Genomic DNA, 27,873 nt, shown 5'->3' on the forward strand with positions numbered 1-27,873 from the left:
GAGTGCGACGTTCGTGACAACAGCTGTGTGCAGATCAACAATGGATCATATATCGAGTGCGGGAGAGAGTATGAGCGTGCAGCGTTTAAAGCGTGGAAGTACTGACCTTACTTTGAGTTTGATTCCATAAAAAGTGACAAAAACATTAGTGTCCGTTGTGCGTGGGAAGAAAACTTCTTTTTACAGCGAAAAAAACCCCTAAACTTCCAAACAAGCACCGAGTAGCTACGACGTAATGGGAAACTCACAGAGAAACTCGCAGATTCTTCCACTGACCGCTGCACACCTGCACCAGGGTAACCCTCCGCCTACCCCACTCCTGCTTTACAGGTGAAAATAGAGCAACAGGACCGCTAGTCTTTGACTTTATTTATTTTCTGCTGTGTTTTACTTGCATCTATTTGAAAGAGTGTAAACACACACACAAAAAAAATATTTTATGTGCTGGAATGTGCAGAAAATAGGTTTAAATATTAAACAAATTTCTTCCAGTCAGAGAATGTTGCATATAATTAAAATTTTGCTTGATGCATAAAGTTAAAAGATTAAAACTAATAAAACAAGTTTTAAAAAGAGACTTTTCCATTTGATTACATTTTGTATGATGGATTATGCAGAAAAAGTAGAATTGGGCTGAAAGATCTATCACTTTATCAGTAATTAGTTACTGATTACTTTTTTCAAGTAACTTGACCAACACTGGTCCTGATCAAGCATCAGCTGGAACCACCAACACAGCTGCTCTCTTTGGTTGTCATTTTTGATGTGTGTACGACCTTCGTTATCTGAGATTACAGACATCTCTTTAAGCAGAAGTGATGTGTTGTTGGTAAAAATAAGAACATTACTGTTATTTCAAAGCTTCAATGAACTTTGAATTATTTCATAATTCCTTTATGTGTCACGCTACTGTGACCCAGTGTTTTGTGTTCATTGGTTAATTTATATTTTTGCATTATTGTTATTTGGTTCTCTTTATTGTTTTCTGCTTGTGTTATATTCTTAGTTCCTAGGTTTCTGTCACTTTGCCTTCCCCCTGTTCCACGTCTAGTCACTCATGTCTCCTGTTTTATTTTGATAGTCCTTGTGCTGTTTTCCAGTGTATCTAATTTTGCTTCCCCTTGTCTCATTATGTCTGATTAGCCCCCAGCTGTGTTTCCCTGCTGTTTCCCATTCCCTCGTTACTCCCTTGTGTATTTAAGCCCTGTGTTCTCCTTTGACTGTTATGTTGTACCATCCATGTGCTGTGTGCGATGTACCGTAACTCACTGACTCCCAGCGCTGTATTTACCAGTGTTCTAGTTTCCTGTTTAGGTTTTGTTTGTCTCTTGTTTTTGCTACAGCACAATAAAAGATGCGTCTTTGAGTTCATCCTTCTGTGTCCATGAGTTTGGGTCCTCATCCTGCCCACCACAGCACCAAACCTTGACGTTATTAAGCTCTATCTTGGAGAAACACACATTTGATTAACCTTTCATACGTGTTGGTGGAGGAGATATTGTGTTATCCCAGAGTAGCTGACTTTTACAAGCGAAGGAAGGGCACGAGACTTTTCCCTAGCTGTGTGTTTCCATACGAAGGCCAACCAAAACCAGTTCACTCAGGATCTCACAGGAAAATCAAACTAGAAGTCAGAGAAACACAGTTTATTGAAAACTTTAAAAAACAAAACACACATATCCAAACTTCTCCTGTTGGGTTTACACAAATCCCTGAGCCAGTCAAAAATGTGGTACTTCCAGTGTGGTGTCCCAGCTTTTGCCAGAGACAGGATTTAAGAAGGACGCATAGAATTGAACCCTGTTTAGAAATCTATAGAAAAGGGAAGAACAACAGAGCCCCAAACAAACAGCTAAAAGTGAAAACATGAACTAATCAGCGTATTGCATAGATGCATGCCGAGTGGCAGCAACCTTTTCTCCCTTCTTATGGGTTATGGCATTAATGAAACGGGGTCGCTACACAAATTTTCCAGTGTGCAAATTTACTGTTGTGGAGTGGTGTATTTAAACCCTAACAAAATCCTTATCAGAGTCTAACAATAAGTGTAAGTGAAAGCAAAAAGCAAATAAAAAAAACACAAGAAAGCACAGTAAATGAAGGTCTTGATCTGCTTTTTAACAAACTGACTGATTCCGACAGCAACCCTCCAACTTCCTGCACATGTTTCATACTAATGCAAAACAACACCTAATGAGTAACTGTGAGAATCTGGTGGCATCTTACAAAACTGCATTAATTACACTCCAGGATGACGTTTACCTTCCAGAAAAACCCGACTTCCCTCAGTACTTTGCAGCTCCTGGCCCATTAACTCAAACTAAAGAGATAGATCTATTAAACTAAACAAACATAAATATGAATATTTTATTTTTAACAACTTTTAACTTTAGTTTATAGCCTGTCTAACATCACTCTAGCAAGAATCTCCTTGGAGTCTCTATAACAGGGGTGGGCAATCTTAGTCCACGAGGGCCGGTGTCCCTGCAGGTTTTAGATCTCACCTTGGGTCAACACACCTGAATCACATGATTAGTTCGTTACCAGGCCTCTGGGGAACTTCAGGACATGTTGAGGAGCTAATTTAGCCATTTAAATCAGCTGTGTTGGTTCGAGGACACATGTAAAACCTGCAGGGACGCCGGCCCTCGTGGACTGAGATTGCCCACCCCTGCTCTATAAGGATTCTGACCACTGGAAACTAAGTTCCAGGGTCCACTCATCAAGGTGTCGTGGAGTTGAAGGTCGGTGCCCACTCAGGGTACGTATCCAGCGAAAACAGAGGAATTCCCCAAGTTGCCATGGCCAGCAGGAGGGCGAGGACTCCGATCGTGTTGACACCAAGCCCCGCCTTCACCTGCAGCAGACATGATCAGACACGAGGCTTGCAGTCAAGGATGAATGTTATACAGATGTTTCTTGTGAATTATGGCCAGCATACATTTAGTGAAAGAGGTATTTCTAGTGTCTGCTTCTCTTTTCTTATCAAAGAACTCACCATATCCATGATAGTGATGTGTCCATAGGCATACACCACAGCGTTGGGCGGGTTGGACACTGGCAGGAGGAAGGAGAAGGATGTGCACAGGGTGGCAGGGATCAGGATGTACAACGGGTTGACGTGTATGGCCTCGGCCTGAAGCGAGAACAATCTTCATAAAGTGCTTTGAGTGCTCAGATAGAGTAGAAAAGCACTATATAAGAACCAGTCCATTTGATAATAATTTCACTAATTTGATAAATTAGTGAAATAACAGTCTCTAGTGTTCCATACACAGTAGTGTCATTGATGCTGACTAGCTGGAAATAAACCACTTGTTTTGTGGCAGGTCAGACAAAAAAGACTGTATGTTAAAGATGGAAATAGCCAACCTGACATCACCCTTTTATTTGGGAATTCAGTGGCTTGCAAAAGTATTCGGCCCCCTTGAACTTTCCCACATTTTGTCACATTACAGCCACAAACATGAATCAATTTTATTGGAATTCCAGGTGAAAGACCAACACAAAGTGGTGAACACGTGAGAAGTGGAACGAAAATCAGACATGATTCCAAACATTTTTTACAAATAAATAACTGCAAAGTGGGGTGGGCATAAGTATTCAGCCCCCTTTGGTCTGAGTGCAGTCAGTTGCCCATAGACGTTGCCTGATGAGTGCTAATGACTAAATAGAGTGCACCTGTGTGTAATCTAATGTCAGTACAAATACAGCTGCTCTGTGACGGCCTCAGAGGTTGTCTAAGAGAATATTGGGAGCAACAACACCATGAAGTCCAAAGAACACACCAGACAGGTCAGGGATAAAGTTATTGAGACATTTAAAGCAGGCTTAGGCTACAAAAAGATTTCCCAAGCCTTGAACATCCCACGGAGCACTGTTCAAGCGATCATTCAGAAATGGAAGGAGTATGGCACAACTGTAAACCTACCAAGACAAGGCTGCCCACCTAAACTCACAGGCCGAACGAGGAGAGCGCTGATCAGTAATGCAGCCAAGAGGCCCATGGTGACTCTGGACGAGCTGCAGAGATCTACAGCTCAGGTGGGGGAATCTGTCCATAGGACAACTATTAGTCGTGCACTGCACAAAGTTGGCCTTTATGGAGGAGTGGCAAGAAGAAATCCATTGTTAACAGAAACCATAAGAAGTCCCGTTTAGGGCTGGGCCATATCATACCGTTCACGGTAATACCAGTATAATGTCGGGCATCGATAAGAAAATGAAATATCGCGATAGAATATGGGTAAAACGCACATGCGTAGTACCTTTGTTTGTGCACATGGCATGAAAAAGCATGTTGGTGACGGAGAATGAGAAGGGCGAAAGTGGATCATTGAATGAAACGGATGAACCAGAACTGGTTTGTAAAAATTCAGTGGTGGAACTGGTTTAGCTTTCGTCCGTCAGATACACAACAAAGCACTATTTTTGGTAGCGCATGCTAGCGGGCCGTCGTTATTACCGTGTTTTTTGGAAAATACGGCGCACTTAAAATCAATCCTTTGATTTTTCTGAAAGTCGACAGAGCCCCTTATAATCCCGTGTGCCTTATGTATGAACTCTGGTTGTGTTTACTGACCTCGAAACGATTTTATGAACACGGCGCTCGAAAATCTGTCAAATGTTTCAGTACGACTTTGCTAAGCTACGAAGCCGCACCGCTTGATGGATTGTCGGAGCATTACGGCTATCGTAGGCGGAGCCTCGCGGAGTGATACGTACTGTGCTTCAACATAATATTACCGTATTGTGTGTGTATAACCTCTTTTTGGATATTATACATGGTTATGCTGAGGATATGTCGGCCAGTTTCCACTGGAAATGCCTTTGGGTTAAACTGTCAGCGAGGAATTTGCATTTGCACTGTTAAATTTTTATATAACTTTAATGCAGATAAAAAAAAAACAGCTGCTTGTTTAAGTGAAAATACATTGATGTTTGTTTGTTTGGGGTTTTTTTTTTTTTTTTGCATTAATAAAGTTGTGGAGTTGTGAAATTTTTTAGTTTGAATTATATCGTTATCGCAAATTTTCAAATGTATATCATGATAAATATTTTTGGTCATATCGCCCTAATCTAGTCCCGTTTGCAGTTTGCCACAAGCCATGTGGGGGACACAGCAAACATGTGGAAGAAGCTGCTCTGTTCAGATGAGACCAAAATGGAACTTTTTGGCCAAAATGCTATGTGTGGTGGAAAACTAACACTGCACATCACTCTGAACACACCATCCCCACTGTCAAATATGGTGGTGGCAGCATCATGCTCTGGGGGGGCTTCTCTTCAGCAGCGACAGGGAAGCTGGTCAGAGTTGATGGGAAGATGGATGGAGCCAAATACAGGGCAATCTTGGAGGAAAACCTCTTAGAGTCTGCAAAAGACTTGAGACTGGGGCGGAGGTTCACCTTCCAGCAGGACAACGACCCTGAACATAAAGCCAGGGCAACAATGGGATGGTTTAAAACAAAACACATCCAGGTGTTAGAACGGCCCAGTCAAAGTCCAGATCTATTTCCAATCGAGAATCTGTGGCAAGATCTGAAAACTGCTGTTTACAAACGCTGTCCAGCTAATCTGACTGAGCTGGAGCTGTTTTGCAAAGAAGAATGTGCAAAGATTTCAGTCTGTAGATGTGCAAAGCTGGTAGAGACAGACCCTAAAAGACTGGCAGCTGTAATTGCAGCAAAAGGTGGTTCTACAAAGTATTGACTCAGGGGGCTGAATAATTACACACCCCCCACTGTTCAGTTATATATTTGTAAAAAATGTTTGAATCATGATTTTTGTTCCACTTCTCACATGTACACCACTTTGTGTTGGTCTTTCACCTGGAATTCCAATAAATTTGATTCATGTTTGTGGCTGTAATGTGACAAAATGTGAGAAAGTTCAAGGGGGCCGAATACTTTTGCAAGCCACTGTATGTTGGCTTTTTGGAACCAGAGGTTGGCATTTACAGATGAGAGAGCGGGGAGCTCATTGTGTCAAACGTGGTTAGCAGAGTATGTCCACAGTCGCACATATCAGGTAATTAACACTTAAGGCCTTTACACACTAGGAAATTTGCAAGAAGCTACGCAAACATTTGTGTAATGCATTTACACAACGTATGTGAAAAGTTTGTCCTTGAAGAAATTGATTTAGAAAAAAATGAAGTTGGTGTCAAGCGATGAACTGGTTTAGTGGACGCTCATATTCAAGACAAGCAAAGCTTCGGTCAACAGGTCTGAACACTGAACTAACCAGTGGGGAGAGAATGGGGAGGAAGATGGTGATGGTGGCGGCGTTGCTGGTCACTTCTGTTAGCGTGGTGACAATGAGACAGGCAATTGTGACTGTTGCTAAGACCGGGAGGTCGCCCAGAGGTGTCATCAGCCTGGCCACCCACAAAGAGAGACCTGACTCCTGCACACACAAACAAACACACACGTTAAGCAGATTTTATACCAGCTTTAATGTATCTAACAGTTCTTTTTGTTAAACTAAGGGTCAGGTCAGTTCTTTCAAGTTCTGAAGAGACTAGTTTCTTTGGCTCACCTTTTCTATACATCATGTTGGTGTAGACACTATAAAAGATGGACACAGGTACCTGTGGTGTGATTGAGACACGGAGATCTAAACGGCTGCAGCTCTCGGCTGTCAGACGCACATTCATCACACCACACTTACAACAATTTACACCTCTGCTTCCCTGTGTTTTAACACTGGGGCGCCCCGGTACCATTACATCAACCACTGGTTTCTGAAGGCCCATTTTGAAGATTTGAGATGACGTTTGTGGACACTTGAACAGATGCGATGAGGACAGGATGGTCTGACAGTGAAACCATTTGTTCATTAGTTGATGATTTCAATTTTAGACAAATCATAGCCAATAAATTTCAGAAGGTTGATTCTGTTCATCTGGACGTGGTGTTTTCAGTGGGAGAAACATTTAGTCACTCATGGAGGAACGCTGGTTTAAGTGGGGAGTCAAGGAGACCATTTAGGTGAAAGGGAAAAGACCATCTCTGAATTGAGGAGGGGGCCTAAGGGCACATCTTTGTGATTGCAGCCGTTCCCAAACTTTCTGTGAATGGTACTCATGGTGATCTTTGATCAATGGTTGTTGATCGATGGTCATGACAATTTGCATATTAATGGTCAAGGAACTGACCTCACAGCTTATTGTTCATTCAGTGGTGCTAGTTTCAGTTATCGTACAAATGTACTGGTCATAAGGTTGGAAACCTGCAGTCAGCTGAGACTGAAGAAGTCATTTGGATGAGTAACAAATAGGGATGGGTACCGGTGTTCTGACATAAACGGTAGTAACCAGACCGAACAGCAGCGCACATTTCGGTGCCTTTTTTTTCCTGAGCTGTGATACACTTTGGATTCTAGCCAATCATTTTACGTTTCCGAGGATAGTAGGCGGGTCCAGGTACGTACGTTCTTTTAGAGCAGAGCTACAGATTAAAAATGCCCAAGGTGAAGCGGTCAAAAGTCTGGCTGTACTTCACAGCAAAAGATGCAAACTCAGCAGCTGCAACAAGTGCTTTAAGCTGATACTGTGATACTGTCAAAGGAGGTAACACCTCGAATCTGATGAAACACCTGGCGAGGCATAGCGTTTTTTTAAAAGCCGAAAAATGCGCCGTATTTGATAGCTTGCTGGGAGACCTCACACCGAGCACATCTACTGCGGGTGTGGTGCCTGTTATCGGACCCGGAGTTAGCAACATCCCCCAAAAACCCGAAGAGGAGAGTCCTGGCCCCTAGCCCTGCTAGTGTAGCAGAAATGATGAGGATGATGATGCAGCAGCAGCCGTTCTTCTCTGCGTGAGTAGCTTAATGTTGTTCGTGTGTAATTTACGTTGAGTAGGCTAACCACGTTATTACATTAATGCATGTAAGGTGAACTACCAAACACCATCATAGCTACATGCGGCTGTCTTCTTGTTTGATGGCAGATACTCCCTTCACCCTGGCCAAAAAGGCTAAAATGACCAAAGAAAAAGTGGAAAACAGTTAAACATGAGAGGTTTTTGGACAAAGTTTGTGTTTTTTCCATTGATTAAGCTGCTTCCAGCCAAGAGTGATACCATATATGCCCCATAGCTGCAGAAAAGGCTAACATTGTTATCTTTTTACAAAAAAACAGCTGAACATGAGAGGAAGTTTGTGTTCTTGATTCTTTAAGCACCAGTTTGAGCACCGTTTAAGCACCGGCACTGTTTCAAAAGTACCAGTTTGGTGCTGTTAGTGGATAAAACCTAAACGATACCCATCCCTAGTAACGAAGTAGTGAAAATTCCTGTCATTCCCAATGATCTACACCGGAGTGCTGATTTTTGTCTGGACCTGAGATTTTTCTGTGTTAGCTGTGAAAACTTTACAATGTTTGCATCAAATTTCTTCTTGGTCTGTACGAGGAAACTGTTCTGGATGTATTGTGATTTGTATTTCAGCATACCTCTGCACCTTTAGCGAGGGCAAAGCCTCCACCAACCAGCAGGGCCACTTGCCACGGCATGGAGGCCTGAAACTCTTTCCAAGAGATCATCGCCTCTGAATTGAGAGAAAAAAAACATATTTACTGGGACTGATGGGACAGATGCTGAAAAACAGACGTGTTAAAAAAGTTAAATGATTGTTAAAACTTTACTGATTGTTGGTATTCACACATTTCTGTGCAGCCTCAAGTTTTTATATCTCTTTTATAGCTTGATATGCATAGGAAGCAATAACCAAAGAAGTGAGATAGGTAGGAAAACCGCATTAAGATGAATTAAGAAAAAACAACCTGAGTAAATCTATAGTATTTAATCCTGACCCATTATGCTAATTCCTGCTCCTTATTCTTGGAGCAGTTTTGCATGACTCACAGTTAATAATAATTCTTATTTATCTCACAGTGCTTTGTGGTTTAGCCCCTTGGTTTAAAGTTTGCCTGAAACAAGGTTTCAACTGTAACTGATTGGTTGCCCCTCATAAACAAAAAGGTTGAGAGTACTTGTGTTAGCCTTCAACATCCGACTAAACAACAAGCCACATTTCATACATATTTCCCACCATATTTTCTGGAGGGTCCGTGAGCAGGTACAAAGAAGAGGAGGACGCCCAGCACCAGAGCCACAGTGGCATCTGTGATGTAGTTGGATTTACTGAAAAACAGAAAAAGTGATCAGCTGGGTCATGGTTCATTGCTGCTGCTGTTTCCCAAAGAATCTGGTCTGGTCTTTGTCATTGTATCATTTGTATCGTATTGTTTGTGGGAATAATTTTGAATAATTTCCAAGGCAATAAAAGAAGGTTGTGACTCACTGAGGGAAGAGGGAACCCCAGCCGGGTATAAAACCTGGAGACCTGGTCGACCACAACAAAACCATCACCACAAAAACGACCCCGGTGAAGATCTCCTGAGAACTGGAGAGAGGGAACGAATGAATGTGTGAATGCATAAATTATCATAGGAATGTCTTTCTGTCAATAACTGATCAACAAGTAAAATGAATGACAGCACTGGCATGACAACTGACCATCTAAGGTACTGTAAAACGCTGTGGATAGGTCTGCTAGAGGATGCTAATGCAGCACTACGGACAATACCTACAACCACGATTACCGACACTAACAAGCTGATCTACAATACGGCAGCAGTGATCAGTGAGATGCTTGGCTACAAGTTGAACAGCCACAAGGGGCAGTACCCTCCATGGAGAAGGAGGCTAGAGGGCAAGATCAAAGTAGCACGGAGGGAGGTTAGCCAACTAACGGAGTTGCAGAAAGGTGCGACAAAGAAGGTGCATAAGAAATACAGCAAGCTGTCCATACCTGAGGCCTTGGAAACTGCCAAGCAAAGACTCACAGCCTTGGCCAGCCGCTTGAGGAGGTACACCAGAGAGATAGAAGGCAGGAGAATAAACCAGCTGTTCTCCACAGAACCAGCAAAGGTGCACTCTCAGTGGCAAGGGAACAATAATAAGGGAACAGCACCACCAAGGCTGGAGACAGAGCAATACTGGAAGAGCATATGGGAGAAGGACGCAACCCATAACAGCAATGCTCAGTGGCTAGTGGACCTGAGGGCAGACCATAGCGACCTCCCTGAACAGGGTCCAGTAACCATCACAGTGGCAGATATCCAAGAAAGGGTCTCCAGTATGAAGAGTTGGACAGCACCAGGCCCCGACATGGTTCACGCCTACTGGCTAAAGAAGCTGACTGCACTCCACGAGCATCTGGCAGCACAAATGAACCAGTTGCTAGTTAACGAGGGACACCCGGAATGGCTAACCGAAGGTCGGACGGTCCTGATCCCCAAGGACCCCAAGAAGGGACCAGTCCCCTCCAACTACCGACCAATAACCTGCCTCAGTACTACATGGAAGCTCCTGTCAGGCATCATATCGGCTAAGATGAACAGGCACATGGGTCAATACATGAGCAGGACACAGAAAGGAATTGGCAAGAATACCAGAGGCGCAAAACACCAGCTACTGGTAGACAGAACAGTCAGCCGAGACTGCAGGACCAGACTAACCAACCTGTGCACTGCCTGGATTGATTACAAGAAGGCCTATGACTCAATGCCCCACAGCTGGATACTGGAATGCCTAGAATTGTACAAGATCAATGGGACCCCAAGAGCCTTCATCAGGAACTCAATGGGGATGTGGCGTACAACACTAGAGGCCAACTCCAAGCCCATAGCACAAGTCACCATCAAGTGCGGGATCTACCAAGGAGATGCTCTGTCCCCACTGCTGTTCTGCATAGGCCTGAACCCCCTCAGTGAGATCATTAACAAGACTGGCTATGGATACAGACTACGGAATGGAGCAGTTGTCAGCCACCTCCTGTACATGGATGACATCAAGCTGTATGCCAAGAGTGAACGAGACATCAATTCACTGATCCACACCACCAGGCTATACAGCAATGACATTGGAATGTCGTTCGGACTGGAGAAGTGTAGTCGGATGGTAACAAAGAGATGGAAGGTAGTCAGAACTGAGGGGATTGAACTACCAGAAGGCAACATTGCAGACATAGAGGACAGTTACAAGTACCTGGGGATCCCACAGGCGAATGGGAACCATGAAGAGGCCGCTAGGAAAGCTGCAACCACCAAGTACCTGCAACTGACAGCGTGCTCAGTGAATACCTCAGGCAGCAGAAACCCAAGAAAGAGGAGGAAGGCGAGGAACCATCATGGAAGGACAGGCCTCAGGCAGCAGAAACCCAAGAAAGAGGAGGAAGGCGAGGAACCATCATGGAAGGACAGGCCTCTGCACGGACAGGCCTCTGCACGGTATGTACCACCGGCAGATAGAGGAGGTGGCTGATATCCAGAAATCCTACCAGTGGCTGAACAAAGCTGGACTGAAAGATAGCACCGAGGCACTAATCATGGCAGCACAAGAACAAGCTCTGAGTACAAGATCCATAGAGGCTGGGGTCTATCACACCAGGCAAGACCCCAGGTGCAGGCTGTGTAAAGATGCCCCAGAGACAATCCAGCACATAACAGCAGGTTGCAAGATGCTAGCAGGCAAGGCATACATGGAACGCCATAACCAAGTGGCCGGCATAGTGTACAGGAACATCTGTGCCGAGTATAACCTGGGAGTCCCGAGGTCAAAATGGGAAATGCCCCCAAGGGTGGTGGAGAATGACCGAGCTAAGATCCTGTGGGACTTCCAGATACAGACGGACAAAATGGTGGTGGCTAACCAACCGGACATAGTGGTGGTAGACAAACAGAAGAAGACGGCCGTAGTGATCGATGTAGCGGTTCCGAATGACAGCAACATCAGGAAGAAGGAACACGAGAAGCTGGAGAAATACCAAGGGCTCAGAGAAGAGCTCGAGAGGATGTGGAGGGTGAAGGTAACGGTGGTCCCCGTGGTAATCGGAGCACTAGGTGCAGTGACTCCCAAGCTAGGCGAGTGGCTCCAGCAGATCCCGGGAATAACATCGGAGATCTCTGTCCAGAAGAGCGCAGTCCTGGGAACAGCTAAGATACTGCGCAGGACCCTCAAGCTCCCAGGCCTCTGGTAGAGGACCCGAGCTTGAAGGATAAACTGCCCGCAGGGGGCGTGCTGGGTGTTTGTTTGTTTTTTATATATATATATATATATATATATATATATATATATATATACACACACACACACATATATATATATATATATACACACACACACACACACACACACACACACACACACGCGCATTGTGATTAAATGCTTCCTGGCTCATTATGGTAAAAGCATTTAGGACAAAGCCATATTCTTCATGGCTGGCAAAGTTAATGGTAATCAAGTAATGTTCAAAATGCAACTACAGAGCTGCCGTCTGTGCAATATATCTTCAGCCCTTGTGGCCATTGATCAGTGGTCAAAAAATTTGCATATTAATGGTCATGAAGCTGACCTCACAGTCCACTGTCAGTCCGTGGTGCCAGTACTATTTATAAGGTTGGGGAAACCTGCAGTCAACTGAAACTGAAGAAGTCACTTGGATGACACTGAAAACGCTACGTCCAGATTCTGGGATTTCTTAGCTGGATGATTGAGCCTGCATTAAGACCCAGTGTAAATCTCTAACCAACATCCTGTATCACCAGCACTGCATAAATGATCACGCATGAACGAATAAATGATCAAACTGATTACTTTGATGAATAAACGAGTGTGTAAATAAACGAATGAGAGATCACCTAATGGCTCCCAGCTTCTTGTACTCGTCTTCCAGCACCTTTTTCACCGCCCTCTCTCTGTCAGACTGCTCTCCCCGACACTGCCACAGGAACGTGAAGCTGCATGAGACAGTGTGTGTGTGTGAGAGAGAGAAATTTCATTTTAATTTTGCAAATTTTACTATTTAAGTCAAACTGATGATAAAATTCAGTCTTTGCACTAAAATAATCTGGAGTAAGAGAAACACTTTGTATGCAGGAGTGATTTGTTTTCCTGGATCTTCTTGGATTCTGGAGACAGAGACTGTGTCTACTTAAAGAGAGGCTTAAAAATGTTGTTTTTGTTAAATATCTAGTTAGATCTAGATCAGGTGACCGCGAACCAAGCTTTAGTTATGCTGCCAACTACTTCCCATCATGCACTGAGGACTGTAGTTCGTGTTTGTCTATGTTCTCCAGTTTAGCCTAATCAGTCACAGTTGATGGCTGCCCCTCCCTGAGTTCTTCCTGTTGTTAGTGATGCCTGCTCTGTTATGTCCTGAAGTCATACTACCAAATATAAATGGAGATGCATATAAGACACTTTTTCTGGAAACACCGCAGATTTTTGGAAGATGCTTTGGCATGCTTCTTTTTGGTGAGGATTGGACTTTTAAAATAAAAATCGTACCTTTAACCTATTGTAAATGGGGTAGCAAAACATAATAAAAACGGTCAAATAGCAAGTATATGTTCTTTAGTTTTCTCTGAAAAAGTTTAAAGCTAGTCAGACATTTCTGTTAAAGATGCCAACAACTGATTCATCATCAGAGCTTTGAACTATAATAAATCTTCACAACAATAAAACACATATATAACACATGTGATGATGCTTCCACTAATTGATTAATGCAAAGAATAACAAATGGAGAGTGCACAGAGTAGTCAGAATAGAATAGCACTGATAGCAGGTGATTGGCTCTGCAGATGGTATGCTGACACTCACTCTGAGCCAATGAAGAGCCAGTACAGCCAGAACCATGTCAGCAGCAGCATGATAACACTGATGGGCAGGCACAACAGGAACCAGTTCGCAAAGTTGATGCTGTTGCAGTCTGGGTAAACGCTGAATGTAAAGACAGTGGATTCAAAAACATCATTATGTCATTCTAGCTGTGCAGCAGACTGAATTAACTGAACACTGAAGGCAACATTAATCCCACCACTGCCAATATGTCTCATTAACATACACCTGATGCGAGACACTCACTGGTTGAGGTACTCAGAGAATATGAGGTTAGGAGAGGTTCCCGGTAGCGTGGTGATGCCGCCAATGCTGGAGGAGTAGGCGATGCCGATGCACATGGCTTTGCATAGCATCCGACCCTGCCGACGCCTGCAGGAGGCCGTGGGTATGTTTTCTGCAGCCTGTAAGACAAAATGCGGAGAAATCAAGACAGAGAAGAAGAAATAGCGGAAGTAGCAGAACATGCAGAACTGGAAAAATATCAAAGAATAATTTTATTCTGTGTTTGTTTGGTGCTTTTTTGCACCTCGTCTGCTGCAGGCTGCAACTCTGCTGGTATTTGAACAGAAGTGAAGGTTTCTGTGGGGACATCTGGCTCTGTGCTGTCACTGAGAGAGGAATAAGGGATTCAACTGCTCTTCAAGCACATCAGAAACAAAAACTTAGAACACCCTGAACCCAGAGGGCAGCAGTGAATCCCCATGCTTTACATACCTCAGAGCTTCTTTATTTTTTGCAGTACAGTTGTTGATTTCTGGAAAAATGGCAGATTATAGTCAGGGTCACAAGTTCCATCCTACTGTAAGCTCAAAAACACACTTTTAATTATATTTTGTGCTTTTATAAAGTAAAGTATGCTGTCTGTGCAGGTACCGTCCAGCTCCAGGGTAGGGTTGTCTTCACCAGAGTATCCCTCTTCATTCGCCTTTAGAATCTGTTGGAGAACAGCATCTACGATGGGCATCACCATGGTAACAGCTGATGTGTTTTGGACCCACATTGAGAGGAAGGCACAGCCGGACATGAAGCCAAGCAACAACCTGAAGGAGACAGCAGTGTGTTCAAAAAGGAACAGAGGAGTCTTCACACTTAAATCTCGAAGAAATACAAAATTTGAATCCAACAGCAGAGAACGAAGATGCTCACCAAGCAGGGTTGACCCCCACCAAGGTGACGAGCCTCAGGGCGACTCTGCGGTGGAGGCCCCACTTCTCGATGGACGTGGCGAGGCAGACAACACCCACAAGCAGGAAGTGGAAGTTATTAAAATACTCCTTTGCCACCTAGAGGAGAAAAGGGATTTTAGAACAGAGAGTGCATCTACAGGGTAATTGAAGAAGAGGAGTTAAAATTTAAGCCCACTTTTAAATTTGAGTTTGTGGCCAAAGAAAATGTTATACAGGGAGTTAACAAGTAACAGATAAACCAATTAAAAATACAACTTTAAAAAGATAATAATTGGATGAGCATAAAGAAGAGTCCAAGTGTCCAAGAATAAAAACATTTATTTGCAAATAACTTAAAAAAAACTTGCAATGTGTGTCAGGCATCAGTCAGGGGTGGAGACCCTTGCAGTGTGATTGTTGGCTTTCCAGGTTGGGTATGGGGACATGGAACATGACCTCTCTGGTGAGGAAGGAGCCTGACATAGTGCATGAGGTTGAGACACACAACCTCATGCACTATGCAGGAACAGAAAACAAAAAGCAGTGCACAGGAAACACTGGAGCCCAAGAAAGCAGCCCAAACACAGGCCAGTTCAGGGGGCCGGCCGTGAAGACGGCAACAACAGAAAAACAGTTCGGGGGACCGACCCGAAGGTCGCCGGCACAAGAATTCACAAGTCAAATGGTCGGGGGGCCGACCAGGTGGGTGGCACAGGTGACAGAGCTGGTCCCGAGGCCGGCCGTGCGGAAAGCAATGGCGGTGACGACGTAGAGACTGTTCCGGGGGCCGGCCGTGCAGAGGGCAACGGCGGCGACGACGTAGAGACGGTTCCAGGGGGCCGGCCGTGCGGAGGGCAACGGCGGCGACGACGTAGAGACGGTTCCGGGGGCCGGCCGTGCGGAGGGCAACGGCGGCGACGACGTAGAGATGGTTCCGGGGGCCGGCCGTGCGGAGGGCAACGGCGAGGAAGCAGTTCTGGGGGCCGACCGTGCACGCGGCGGCGACGGCGAGGAAGCAGTTCTGGGGGCCGACCGTGCACACGGCGGCAACGGCGAGGAAGCAGTTCTGGGGGCCGACCGTGCACACGGCGGCGGCGACGGCGGCGCAGGCAAAACCACTCAGGAGGCCGACCACTTGGAAGGCAGCGGGGGCCACTGAGCAGGTCCGGAGGTCGGCCGCGATGCCAGCGGCGGCGACGAACTCTTTCTGGGGGCCGTCCCCGAAGGCCATGACGCCAACTCAGAGGCCCGGAAGACGGCCGGCAGAGGCGAGGTGAAACAGGTCGAGCTGGCTCTGACGGCGGTGTGGCAACCGCAGGACCAAACGAGGCAGGACCAGGCGAAGGCAGAGCTGAGGCAGGACCAGACGAAGGCGGAGCTGGACCAGGACCAGACGAAGCAGATGAGGCAGAGGCCGGACCAGGCGACGGCGAAGTTGATGGTGATGAAGCCGGACCAGGCGACGGCAAAGTTGATGGTGGTGAAGCCGGACCAGGCGACGGCGAAGTTGATGGTGGTGAAGCCGGACCAGGCGACGGCGAAGTTGATGGTGGTGAAGCCGGACCAGGCGACGGCGAAGTTGATGATGGTGAAGCCGGACCAGGCGACGGCGAAGTTGATGGTGGTGAAGCCGGACCAGGCGACGGCGTGGATGATGGTGGTGAAGCCGGACCAGGCGACGGTGTGGATGATGATGGTGGAGACTCCGAGGCTGCAGCTGGCGTGGGCGATGATGGTGGAGACTCCGAGGCTGCAGCTGGCGTGGGCGATGATGGTAGAGACTCCGAGGCTGCAGCTGGCGTGGGTGGAGACTCCGAGGCTGCAGCTGGCGTGGGTGGAGACTCCGAGGCTGCAGCTGGCGTGGGTGGAGACTCCGAGGCTGCAGCTGGCGTGGGTGGAGACTCCGAGGCTGCAGCTGGCGTGGGTGGAGACTCCGAGGCTGCAGCTGGCGTGGGTGGAGACTCCGAGGCTGCAGCTGGCGGCAGCGTGTAAGCCGGAGACGGAGGCGCTGCAGCAGACGGAGGTGCTGCAGCAGGCGGCGGCGTGGACAAAACAGTGGATGCGGCTGCTGCTGCAGGCGTGGATGCGGCCGCTGGTGGAGCAGCTGGTGGCTGGACGGGCTCCTCGGGCCCCCCAGCTGGCAAAGCAGGAGGCCGGACGGGCTCCTCGGGCCCTCCAGCTGACGAAGCAGGAGGCCGGACGGGCTCCTCGGGCCCTCCAGCTGACGAAGCAGGAGGCTGGACGGGCTCCTCGGGCCCTCCTGCTGACGAAGCAGGAGACTGGACGGGCTCCTCGGGCCCTCCAGCTGACGAAGCAGGAGGCTGGACGGGCTCCTCGGGCCCTCCAGCTGACGATGCAAAAGGCTGGACGAGCTCCTCGGGCCCTCCAGCTGGCGAAGCAGGAGGCTGGACGGGCTCCTCGGGCCCTCCAGCTGGCGATGCAAAAGGCTGGACGGGCTCCTCGGGCCCTCCAGCTGACGATGCAAAAGGCTGGACGGGCTCCTCGGGCCCTCCAGCGAGAACAGTCTCATGACCAGTGGGCACAGGGGCCCCTGAATCCGGCTGTGGGGTGAAGCGCCGGTGGCGCGAATGTTTCCTCCCCACCGCTGACGGCTCCGACAGGCAGGGAAAAACCTCTGGGGGGTCAGGCCGTGAAACCTCCGGTGGGTGAATCTGAGACGGCTGCTTTGTGGCAGTCGTTGTCCGTTGTTGCTGGGCAGAAAACACTGGGCACTGAGCTGCAGGCGGCTGCTGAGCAGAAAACACTGGACACGGAGCTGCAGGTGGCTGCTGATCAGCTGACGGAGCTGCAGGTGGCTGCTGATCAGCTGACGGAGCTGCAGGTGGCTGCTGATCAGCTGACGGAGCTGCAGGTGGCTGCTGATCAGCTGACGGAGCTGCAGATGGCTGCTTCTGCGGTGATGTGGAAACGCTGGGTGAGTCGGGTGGCACGATAATAATCCCTAACATTTTATAGAATGCCTGAGCAGGCGTAAGCTGGTTGCTGGCAGGCTCGTAGTAATCCTCCCGGGACCGGCTGGAGCGTCTTCTGCGAGACCGGGGCGTCCGCGGGGAGGAAGCTGCTAGCGCGGAACGGCAGCACGGAGGCCCTCCAAGTGCCAGCCGGGTCCCGTCAAAACGGGAGCTGCGCTTCCACGGTGAGTCCGCTGGATCCATTACTGGTCGCGTCGTTCTGTCATGTATCGCTGTGCGGCAGGCAGGAGTTGGACCCAAAATGCAGACACTCAGGCACGAGGTTTAAACACAAAGAACTCAGCTTTATTTGCTGGCGGGAGAAAGGCGTACAAAGTAAACTAAACTGGAAACTCAAACTAAACTCACAAGGGAGACACAGGGAGATCCACACAGCAAGAGGGACGACGTGACACTGACTCAGAGAAACACGGGGTTTAAATACACTGGGAAGTAACGAGGGGAATGAGACACAGAAGGAGAGCACAGCTGGGGGAAATCAGAACTGACGAGACAGGGAGCAAAGTAGGATACACTCACATGAGACACAGACCTTCAAAGTAAAACAGGAAGACGCAAACTAGACTAGGGGAGACAGAGCAACTAAGAAACACAGACAATACCAACAACAAAGAGACACAGAGGGGAGCTACTAAATACTCAGAGAACTAAACAGAATACAAGAAAACCAAACAAAGACACTAAAGAATAAGCTGGGACAACAAAGTGAACTAAGAACATAATACAAAAATCACAGAGGCACAAGAACTCAAAACACTGGGTCAGTGACCCAGGACCGTGAGACACACTGGCTTGCTTTAGAGGCTTCTGGGGTGGATGAGATTCACTCTGTGTTCCTAAAAGCTTCAGATGTTGTAGAGCTCTCTTGGTTGGAACACTGGATGGAGAACTGGGATTGGCAGACCGAAGACGACGTGGCTCTGCTGGCTTCATCAGTTGGTGGCCTCCAGCTCACACTGGAGCACTGGACCAGTTTGCAGCCAAGTGGCAGAAATGAGAATCCAGAAAGGCTGGCGTGCTCACTCTGGATTAGGGGTGACTTGCTGCCCCAGGTGGAAGAGTTTCACTATCACAGGGTGTTGTTAATGAGTGGGGCGAGAGGGGAGTGAGAGATTGGCAGACGGATTGAGGGACTGTCTGTAGTGATGCAGATGCTGTACTGGTCAATCATATTAAGGAAAGAGGTGAGTACACAAGCTACCTATGGTCACAAGTTCTGGATAGTGACCAAACAAAGGAGACTGTGGATACAAACGACAAAATTAACTCTCTCCAAAGAGTGGTTGGCATCTCCCTTAGCGATAGGGTGAGGAGTTCAGTCATTTGAGAGGGGCTCAGAGTAAAACTCCTAGTCTTCCATCTCAAAAGGAGCTGCTTGAGGTGGCTCGGGCCTCTGATTAGAATGCATCCTGGGCCTCTACTGGGTGAGGTGTTCTGGGTGTGTAGCACCGGAAAGAGGCCCTAGGGCAGGCCCAGGCCACGCTGGAGAGATGATGTTGCTCAGCTTGCCTGGGAACATCCATTGCATATGGATGGATGGATGGAAGAACAGGGCCGTTTTAGGATTTTTAAGATAACACGAGGGACAAGCAAATCGGAAAAGAAGCAGGAATATGCTGAAAACTTCAGGTGAGTGTTGAAGTCAGTGCTTCTTTTTCCACATGTAGGCAGAACCAGAACCAGAGCAACAAATCTGCTGCTGTGCATTCATAAAGAATAACATAAGCTAACATCTCAAAAATGTCAGGAGTAGTTAGTCATTATATGAAAGTGTTTGTAAACTAAAATTCAACAATGCGGGATACTGTTTGTCCGTGATTTGGACAGTCCAGCGTGCGCTCCCGACGCAGGGGAAACAAATTCTGTCGGGGATACCTAGTTTGGCAGGACAGAGGTAACACCTCAAATCTGATGAAGCACCTGGCGATGTATAGAATTTTTTTTTAAGCCGAGAAATGCGCCGTATTTGATAGCTTGCTGCGAGACCTCACACCGAGCACATCTACTGCGGGTGTGGTGCCTGTTATCGGACCCAGAGTTAGCAACATCCCCCAAAAACCCGAAGAGGAGAGTCCTGGCCCCTAGCCCTGCCAGTGTAGCAGAAATGATGAGGATGATGATGCAGCAGCAGCCGTTCTTCTCTGCGTGAGTAGCTTAATGTTGTTCGTGTGTAATTTACGTTGAGTAGGCTAACCACGTTATTACATTAATGCATGTAAGGTGAACTAGCAAACATCATCATAGCTACATGCGGCTGTCTTCTTGTTTGATGGCAGATACTCCCTTCACCCTGGCCAAAAAGGCTAAAATGACCAAAGAAAAAGTGGAAAACAGTTAAACATGAGAGGTTTTTGGACAAAGTTTGTGTTTTTTCCATTGTTTAAGCTGCTTCCAGCCAAGAGTGATACCATATATGCCCCATAGCTGCAGAAAAGGCTAACATTGTTATCTTTTTACAAAAAAACAGCTGAACATGAGAGGTTTTTGGACTAATTTTGTGTTTTCCATTCTTTAAGCACCGGTTTGAGCACCATTTAAGCACCGGCACCGTTTCAAAAGTACCGGTTTGGCACCGGTATCGGATAAAACCTAAACGATACCCATCCCTACTCTCAACGCATCAACACTTTGTCCTGTGTAACTGTGATTGCTAACAGAAGGACTCACATTGGAGGACGACATGATGCCAAAGAGGGGGAAGAGAATGGCGGGGAGCATGGCGGTCATGGACAGTGGAATCACCTCCGTCACCCAGTATATCGCCATCAGCATCATCACAAAGCCACATTCTGCCTCCTACAGGGAAAACACATTAAGATGATTACACACACACACACACACAGGTGTATTTGGTTGATAACTGTAAATATAGGTAAATAATAGGGGTGCAACGATACTCATATCGATATTGAACCGTTCGATACAGTGCTTTCGGTTCGGTACGCATATGTATCGAACAATACAGCATTTTTAATTTATTTTATCAACTTTCCTTCTGACGATGCTGTCTGTGTTGAGCGCTCAGTGGATCTGCGCTCGACTACTCCGCCTAGGCTGCACTGTCGAGTGCAGATCCACTGAGTGCAGCGCAAGCTAGCAAGACAGAAGCTAAGCTCCTTGCAACATGGCAAATTGAACCTCCCCCACCCTCATTCAGATCTGGCATTTGGAACTATTTTGGTCTTTATGTGAAGTATGACCCTGAAGGTAAGCGCGTCATGGACTAAAGTAAAACAGTATGTTGGATGTGCCACGCAATGCTCAGTTACATTGGTGGGAACTAGTGTGTTAGCGCAGTTAGCTCGTTAACGTGTTGACGCTGTCCAGCCCGCGGTAGCTCGTTAACGGAGATTTGCCGTGTTGTGGTTAACGTCATTTCAGATTAACGCTGACAGCACTAGTGGGAACACAATGAATATGACTGCACATTTACTCCGACATCATCCTCGTGCAAAGACAAGTGGAAGCAGACAAAAACAACAAGCACGCATGCTACAAACTTTACCCGAGTCATTTAGACAGCCGTTAGCACATGATTCTCCTTATGGGGACCTGATATGTTTAATATGCTGCTGAGAATATAGCCCAGAAGAAGCGTATAGTAGAGCTTTTATTTTGGAAAGAGACATTTCTCTGTAATAAACTCTCTTTTCCAAAGATGAGTGATTTCTCAATCAGATAGATTTATTATTTTATTACTTTGTTGTTTCAGCAACATTAAATTTAAAAACTGTACTTTTGAGTTAAAATATATTTATCATTTTAATAAATGACAAATTAAAAAAGCATGAACATTTTTTTGTATCGAAAAAATATCGAACCGAACCGTGAATTTTGTGTATCGTTGCACCCCTAGTAAATAAAGTTCATTTCTAGGTGAATGTTATGCAGAAGTTAGAGACAGTAAACTAGAGTCACTCAGCAACCACTTCAAAACACCTTCAGGTAATTATTTGGGTTGTTGAAGCATTGTCTAAATTGAACTTAATTCTTATTGTTATACTTCTGCATGTATGTATCTTTGCTTTTGCAGATCATTTCAATGCTGCGCCTTTTTTTTTTTTAAACAAATACTACAAATTCTAAAAACAAACAAACAAGAAAACTGGATCCGTACTGAAATTATCCAGAAAGAACCATTTTTGTTTATTCAGTTTTTTAAAATTTAATATTTTTATGGATACATTTCACACAAATATCAGTATTTTATACTCCTTGCATTTTCAAAAACAGCATCGTTACTTTTTGTAAAACACATTTGAGAGAAGTTTTCATTTTCCCATTACTGCATGTCCTCACACATCAAAATGATTCAGCCTAAGCAGTAACTGAGGAAAGGCAATGCTAATGGTGTATCAATCTTTCCTCAGGCACCGCTTCTTCTACACGTCCTGTGGGAGGGAAGCTCATCTCCAATTATCCTTTCAGCACACCGCACCACTCTTTGGTGAGTTTTGTGGTTGTAAGCGGTGCTGTTGCCATACCACGTGGTGATGCGTCCAGTGAGGATGCTCTCAAAGGCACAGCGGTAGAAGGCCCCGAGGATGCAGGAGCTCATGCCGAATCTCTTCAGTCTCCTGAAAAAGGAGAAGCGCTGCTGCGCCTTCTTCACTGTTTAGTTTGTGTGTACTGACTATTGAATGCTGAGCTGTAATCTATCCGGGTGCGAGAGGGCAGTATGTAGTGTCAGGGCTGTGGCATCATCGGTGGACCTGCTGTGGCAGTATGTAGCGGTTCCAGTGAGTCGGGCAGTACAGAGCAGATGAAGTCCCCGAGCAGCCTTTCAAAGCGTTTGCTCATGATGGGGGTCAGGGATACCGGTCGCCAGTCGTTTAAGGAAGAGATGGTGGAGGGTTTGGGTACAGGGACGATGGTGGCCGTTTTGAAGCAGGCTGGGACTACAGACAGAGAGAGGGAAAGGTCGAAGATGTGTGTAAACACTCCAGCCAGCTGAGCCGTGCTGATTTGAGGACACGGCCGGGAATCCCGTCCAGACCAGTGGCTTTGCGTGCGTTCACTCGTCCTCAGACACAGTGTGCACGCTGACATCATCCATGACGCGCACACTTTCCGGTCTCATGGTGTTCGCTGAGAATTAGAAAATCCTTACTCAGAGAGGCTGTATCAAGTCTGTCTCTGTGCTTGTCTTTCCTGTTTTACTTTGATAGTCTCGTGTCCTGTGTTTAGTGTTTTGAGTTTTGCTTCCTACGGAGCCCCGCAGGGGACATGGGAGAAAAAAAAATTAAGACGGACTTTCGCGAGATCTCGCAAAACTAACTCTGGATCTCGCAAAACTTTTTGTGAGATCTCGCAAAAGTTTTAGCCGCATTCAAGCTAATGGGAGGTCTCGACCTCCCGTCTCGACCTCCCGTTAGTTTCGAGCTAACGGGAGGCCGAGACCTACTACAGCTGGGAGGAACACCGCTTTCCCGGCACATCGTGCCTCGACCTCCCGGTCGGCTTCGAGCCAGCGTCCGAAGAATGCGGCTAAAACGTTTGCGAGATCTCGCAAAAGTCCGTCTTAATTTTTTTTTCTCCCATGTCCCCTGCGGGGCTCCGTAGCTTCCTCCTTGTCTCGTCCTGTCAAATTAGTCCCAGCTGTGTTTCTCTCCTGGTTCCAATTCTCTCATGGGCTGTATCCCAATTCAGGGTCTGCAGCCTTAAAGTACGCAGCCTCAACGATCCTCAAGGGCCGCGTACTTAAAGACCGCTAAGGCCGGAAGTGCGAGGCTTGTGAAATGGGACGGTCTAGCCTCCATTGCGCTGCCCAGGTTGCCTAGCAACCATGATACTAACAGCTGGAAACGTTTCATACAGCTTTGTTTGACAGAAATGAAGGAGAAAATCTTTTGTTCATGTGTTTGTTTGTTTCTACATGAGCTTTGATCATTCTCTGATTAAGCTCAGCTATTGAACGGCGTATATTTTAAAGTAAAGGCTTTAAAACCAAGTTAGTACAAACGTCACTAATGTCACATAACTTTGCCGACATGTGGCCAACAGTAATGTTTTAATGTTCTTCGTTATTAAACATTTGCACATAAATAAGTGACATAATATTCAGTACTTACTTAAAGTTTACTCTTCGGCGCCCCTCATCCTGTTTTTTTTCGGCAAAATTATCCACACCCACCGCCTCGCTATGCATTCTGGCATATGTTGGGCCACGAAGTCTACACCGCCACGTCCTTAAAATTCAGGGAAATGAAGGACGCATTTGAGGGCCACATTTCGAGCAGCCTTCGAATTGGGACAGCCTTCGTCGCGTCGCGGTGACGTAATCGGCCTTAAAATGCGGCCTTTAAGGAATTAAGTTCCTTGTCCCTAGTTTCTTAGTGTTTGTGTTTCCTAGTTTCCCAGTTTAGATTGTGTGTTTTTAGTTTCTAGTTTTGTTTTTGTATTCTATGTCAGAGTCCAGCAAATAAAGCTGCTGTTTTGAGTTTAAACTTCTGTTTGAGTCCTGTGTTTGGGTCGTCATCCTGCCTGCCACACAGCGCTACACGACAGAAGCTCTACTTGCAACTTTGTTAAGATCCGCCAATGCAGAATATGATAGTTCGATGACTGTTCGATCAGTACTGTAGTCTAAATTCAAATTTAGACTGAAATAAAGTTTAGATTCCCATGTACTAATATAATTAGCTCAAGGTTGCCTTTCACAAGAAAAGCTGGTAGAAACAAACACCTTTTACTTACTTTCTACTTTCTTCTAATTTGCAATCATTTTATTTTTCAAACCTAAATCGTAAAAAATGACCTTGAAGTATCATTTTATGTGTTTTCATTTTATGAAAGTATATAAACTTTTATTTATGGCCATTATTACAAAAGGATCAAGGGTCAGCTGGCACTATGCACAAAGGTCTTTTAGCGGTATTTATAGTGACGGGAAAAAGTGTAAAAAAGCTCCAAGTGCTCAGAGTTGAAAAAAGTGTATAAGTACAAATCCATGACTGGTTGATAAAGCAAATAAAGAGCAAACGTAAACTTAATAAAGCACAGAGACTGTTCAGATCATCACAAAAACTCTACAATAACTACAACCTACTGAGATCATATCATAAAGTTTATGTGCTATATGATTAAAACTAGCAGTGGCAACATCTTTCACAATATGCAAATAATGATCCATATAAAACACTGATTAATGCAATTTCAGTTAAATGAAACTGTTGGAGGGGATACTGTCACGGCGGGGTGCGCCGGTGTGAAGAATGAGGTAGACCCAGATGCAGACAAGGTGGAGACAAAACGTAGTTTCAAAAATAAAGCGAGCCTTTATTGGCTGATTGCAGAAGAAAAAACATAAAACTAGGGAAACTAAGGAGGCCTGAACACTGGGTTAACAAAAAATCTGTGACACTGTGACATAGTGAAAAACTATGACAAACTATGAACACTGAGTAAACTAGAAAACACAGAGAAACAATAGAGTAAACCTATGAAAACTGTGGTGAGGTTAACACACGATCTGACACTGACTGAGTGGAAACACACAGACTAAATGCACATAAGGAATGATCAAAGGAAGCAAAATCACATGGGGAAAACAGCTGACAACAATTAACATAATGTCAGGACACGTGAAACTAAACATAATAAACACAAAACTCTTTCAAAATAAAACAGGAAACATAAGGAGATCCAGACAGGACTTGAACTTGACAAACAAAGAAAACTTGAACATGAAACATGGCAGAATGTAACTAGATAAACCGAAATGAAACTAGACTAAAAAGAATAACAAAAACACCAAGAAACTCAGAATACTGGGGCCATGACAGATACAGTTCCCGTCATATTTGTGCACGCACCTTTGTTCCGATGACCAGAGGAAGAGGGAGCAGCAGCAGCGGCGTGAGGATGATCAGGAGAAGGCTGTGATAGTTCCACAGTGCTTCGCTCAGCTTCGTCAGCATCCTCCTGTCTTCCATCGTTTTCGTCTCTCCTGCAGGATCCTGCTGTGACCCCGCAGTTATTTGGCTGTGATATGTTAGAGAGGGTAATGATTGACCGAGAATGAGAGGCTGGAAACCAGTTTGGGGAAGTCCTCCAACTACTGGAAGCTTCATTTTACATTTCCATATCAGTTTTCTTGAGCAAGATACAAAAGCTCATTAGTAACTGTTGGTTATCTCTCCACTAAGACAAAGGTCAGATATTAATGTGACGAGGCTTTTCATTTATTTCAAGCGTGGTGCTTGAAGGGGACAATATTAGTAGTTTCTCTGACATAAAAACAAAATATAAAGCATGTAAAGATACTTATTGAGAATAATTTTACTAAAATGCGCATAGCAAATATACATACACAGACCTAATAAGTTGCTTCCAGCGTGCGATATGATATTGTGTCTGTACATGGTTTGGTGAGCTCTAAGGTTTTCCTCCTTCAGTTCACAGGGAAAACTCTTTCATTTACCCTGATTTTTAAGGATTTATTTATTTGATCCTGGTGTGAAATATTTAGACACAATATTCATTTGCTAGAATGTCGACTTGCATCATTTCCAGTCCTTATTATATTTTAAGAAAGAATAAAGACTGTTTTATAATTAATGTTGAATATTCAGCAACAATTTAAAAGCAGGCACCAAAAGTATGTATGATATGAGTATATGCCTAAGTCACGAAACTTACTAGCTCATTGTGTAAAGGTGAGTCTTAATCTATACTCCAAAGAACAAGCATCAGCATGACATGGCACCTGCTGACAGTGGTAAATTTGTGTCTGGCTATAAGTGTGAGAACTTCTGCTATCTTTGAACTTGTTATCTTGAAAACCTGAGAGATCCATTAAAGTTTAGCTGCGTTTATGTCTGTTGCTTTTGACCCACAACTAATAACTAAACAAAATTCAGGAAAATATTAAAAAAAACAACAACTTTCCAGATGGAATGTGCTGACAGCACACAAACCACTTCACTTTATAAGTTAGACTTTAATGTTGTTATGCCTTTTGGTCAAAAGTCAGTAGTTAGTGCATAGTCTGATTAAGTTACATAAGCAAAGTGATAAATAAGTTCAAAGTTAAGAAATATTATAAGTAATTCATGCTAAAACAGTTAAAATGTCTGGGTTCGAAGTTTGCTAAGAGTGAGACATCGTTATCACAAGCGATCTTTGTATTGTATGTGCGGAAATGGGAGCGAGGGAGCGCTCTGATCATTCGCCCATCTTTGAAGTGTTTTCTCCGTTAATGCCGTGAAAAGTGCTTCGGCAGTATTAAAAGAGTGAAAAGTGCCCTACACGCTTGTACCTTGGGAAACGTTCGTCTTTGTGAGTATTAATATGTTCAGAAATAACTTTTATATGTGTTTACCTGGAGTTAACTGTGATGCTAATGTAACGCACGTGTTAAGCTAGGCTAAGTTTCTCATTAAGATGTGTATTAGCTAGCAATTTATTTTCACTTTCTGTATATTTCAGTTACAAATAAGAAATAGCAAGGAGAAGCCTTGAGAGAGGATAAGGCTTTAAAGGATCTTCATTAAAAGCAAGAAAAGCAAGCCTTGTGTGGAAGATCTCATCTATTTTGTTCGCTAGCTGTCTAGCTTCACATGGTCACGTGTGGTGAGGGCAGCATAAATGTTATTAAGAGATTTTTGTGCAAAACTCTTGAGTCACCCTCATTTCTTTCTATTTTGCTTTCAATGAGCCAGAGCTGAGATACAGTTCCCCACCTTTACATTTCGAAGCTTTTCTTTGGACAGTGGCTGCTGTTTCACTCAGTCCAGTCCTTGTACCTCATTATTTTCAGAGGAATGTGTCATGGTCCCAGCGCTTTTAGTTTATTATCATTTTCTAGTTTATTATGATGATGATTATTATTGTTTGAGTTCTATGTGTTATATTCGGTCTGTGTCTCTGTCTGTCTATGGTGTCACCCCGTCTGTTTGTGAATCTGTCTGTTTAGTTCTGTGTCTGGTTTGGTTCCCCGTGTCTGAGTTAACTGTTTTATTGTGAAGGTCTCTGTCTGATGTGAGTGTGTTCAATTTACGTTTCCTCTGTCCCGTCAGC

At 45.3% G+C, this 27,873-nt stretch overlaps 1 protein-coding gene and 1 long non-coding RNA gene across 2 annotated transcripts; one reads left to right on the forward strand and one right to left on the reverse strand.

Moving 5' to 3' along the window:
- Positions 1-1,419: 1,419 nt before the first annotated feature.
- Positions 1,420-26,550, reverse strand: LOC146513471 (solute carrier family 13 member 1-like). Its single transcript, XM_085167111.1, has 15 exons — positions 25,668-26,550; positions 20,521-20,649; positions 14,841-14,977; positions 14,568-14,734; positions 14,409-14,448; positions 14,221-14,302; positions 13,938-14,095; positions 13,674-13,793; positions 12,710-12,808; positions 9,310-9,411; positions 9,058-9,149; positions 8,459-8,553; positions 6,247-6,408; positions 2,999-3,136; positions 1,420-2,857 (listed from the first exon to the last, which is right to left on the reverse strand). The coding sequence occupies exons 1-15, from the start codon at positions 25,923-25,925 to the stop codon at positions 2,723-2,725; spliced, it is 1,914 nt and encodes a 637-aa protein (XP_085023237.1). The 5' UTR covers positions 25,926-26,550; the 3' UTR covers positions 1,420-2,722.
- On the forward strand, positions 17,417-18,384 carry LOC146513472 (uncharacterized). The gene is made up of 2 exons (XR_014875172.1): positions 17,417-17,642; positions 17,733-18,384. It is a non-coding gene; the product is annotated as an uncharacterized LOC146513472 (long non-coding RNA).
- Positions 26,551-27,873: the final 1,323 nt, after the last annotated feature.

The sequence above is a fragment of the Neolamprologus multifasciatus genome, chromosome 7 (genome assembly GCF_963576455.1).
Source record: "Neolamprologus multifasciatus chromosome 7, fNeoMul1.2, whole genome shotgun sequence".
Taxonomy (NCBI): domain Eukaryota; kingdom Metazoa; phylum Chordata; class Actinopteri; order Cichliformes; family Cichlidae; genus Neolamprologus; species Neolamprologus multifasciatus.

Bases quoted from the DNA above. Each gene is read 5' to 3' on its own strand.
- LOC146513471 (XM_085167111.1), bottom strand. From the start codon at position 25,925: ATGAAGCTTCCAGTAGTTGGAGGACTTCCCCAAACTGGTTTCCAGCCT. The intron at 20,650-25,667 runs GTGCGTGCACAA...TTTTCCCTGTAG, and splicing joins CTCTGGTCATCGGAACAAAG to GAGGCAGAATGTGGCTTTGT. The intron at 14,449-14,567 runs GTACCTGCACAG...CCATTTTTCCAG, and splicing joins CCCTACCCTGGAGCTGGACG to AAATCAACAACTGTACTGCA.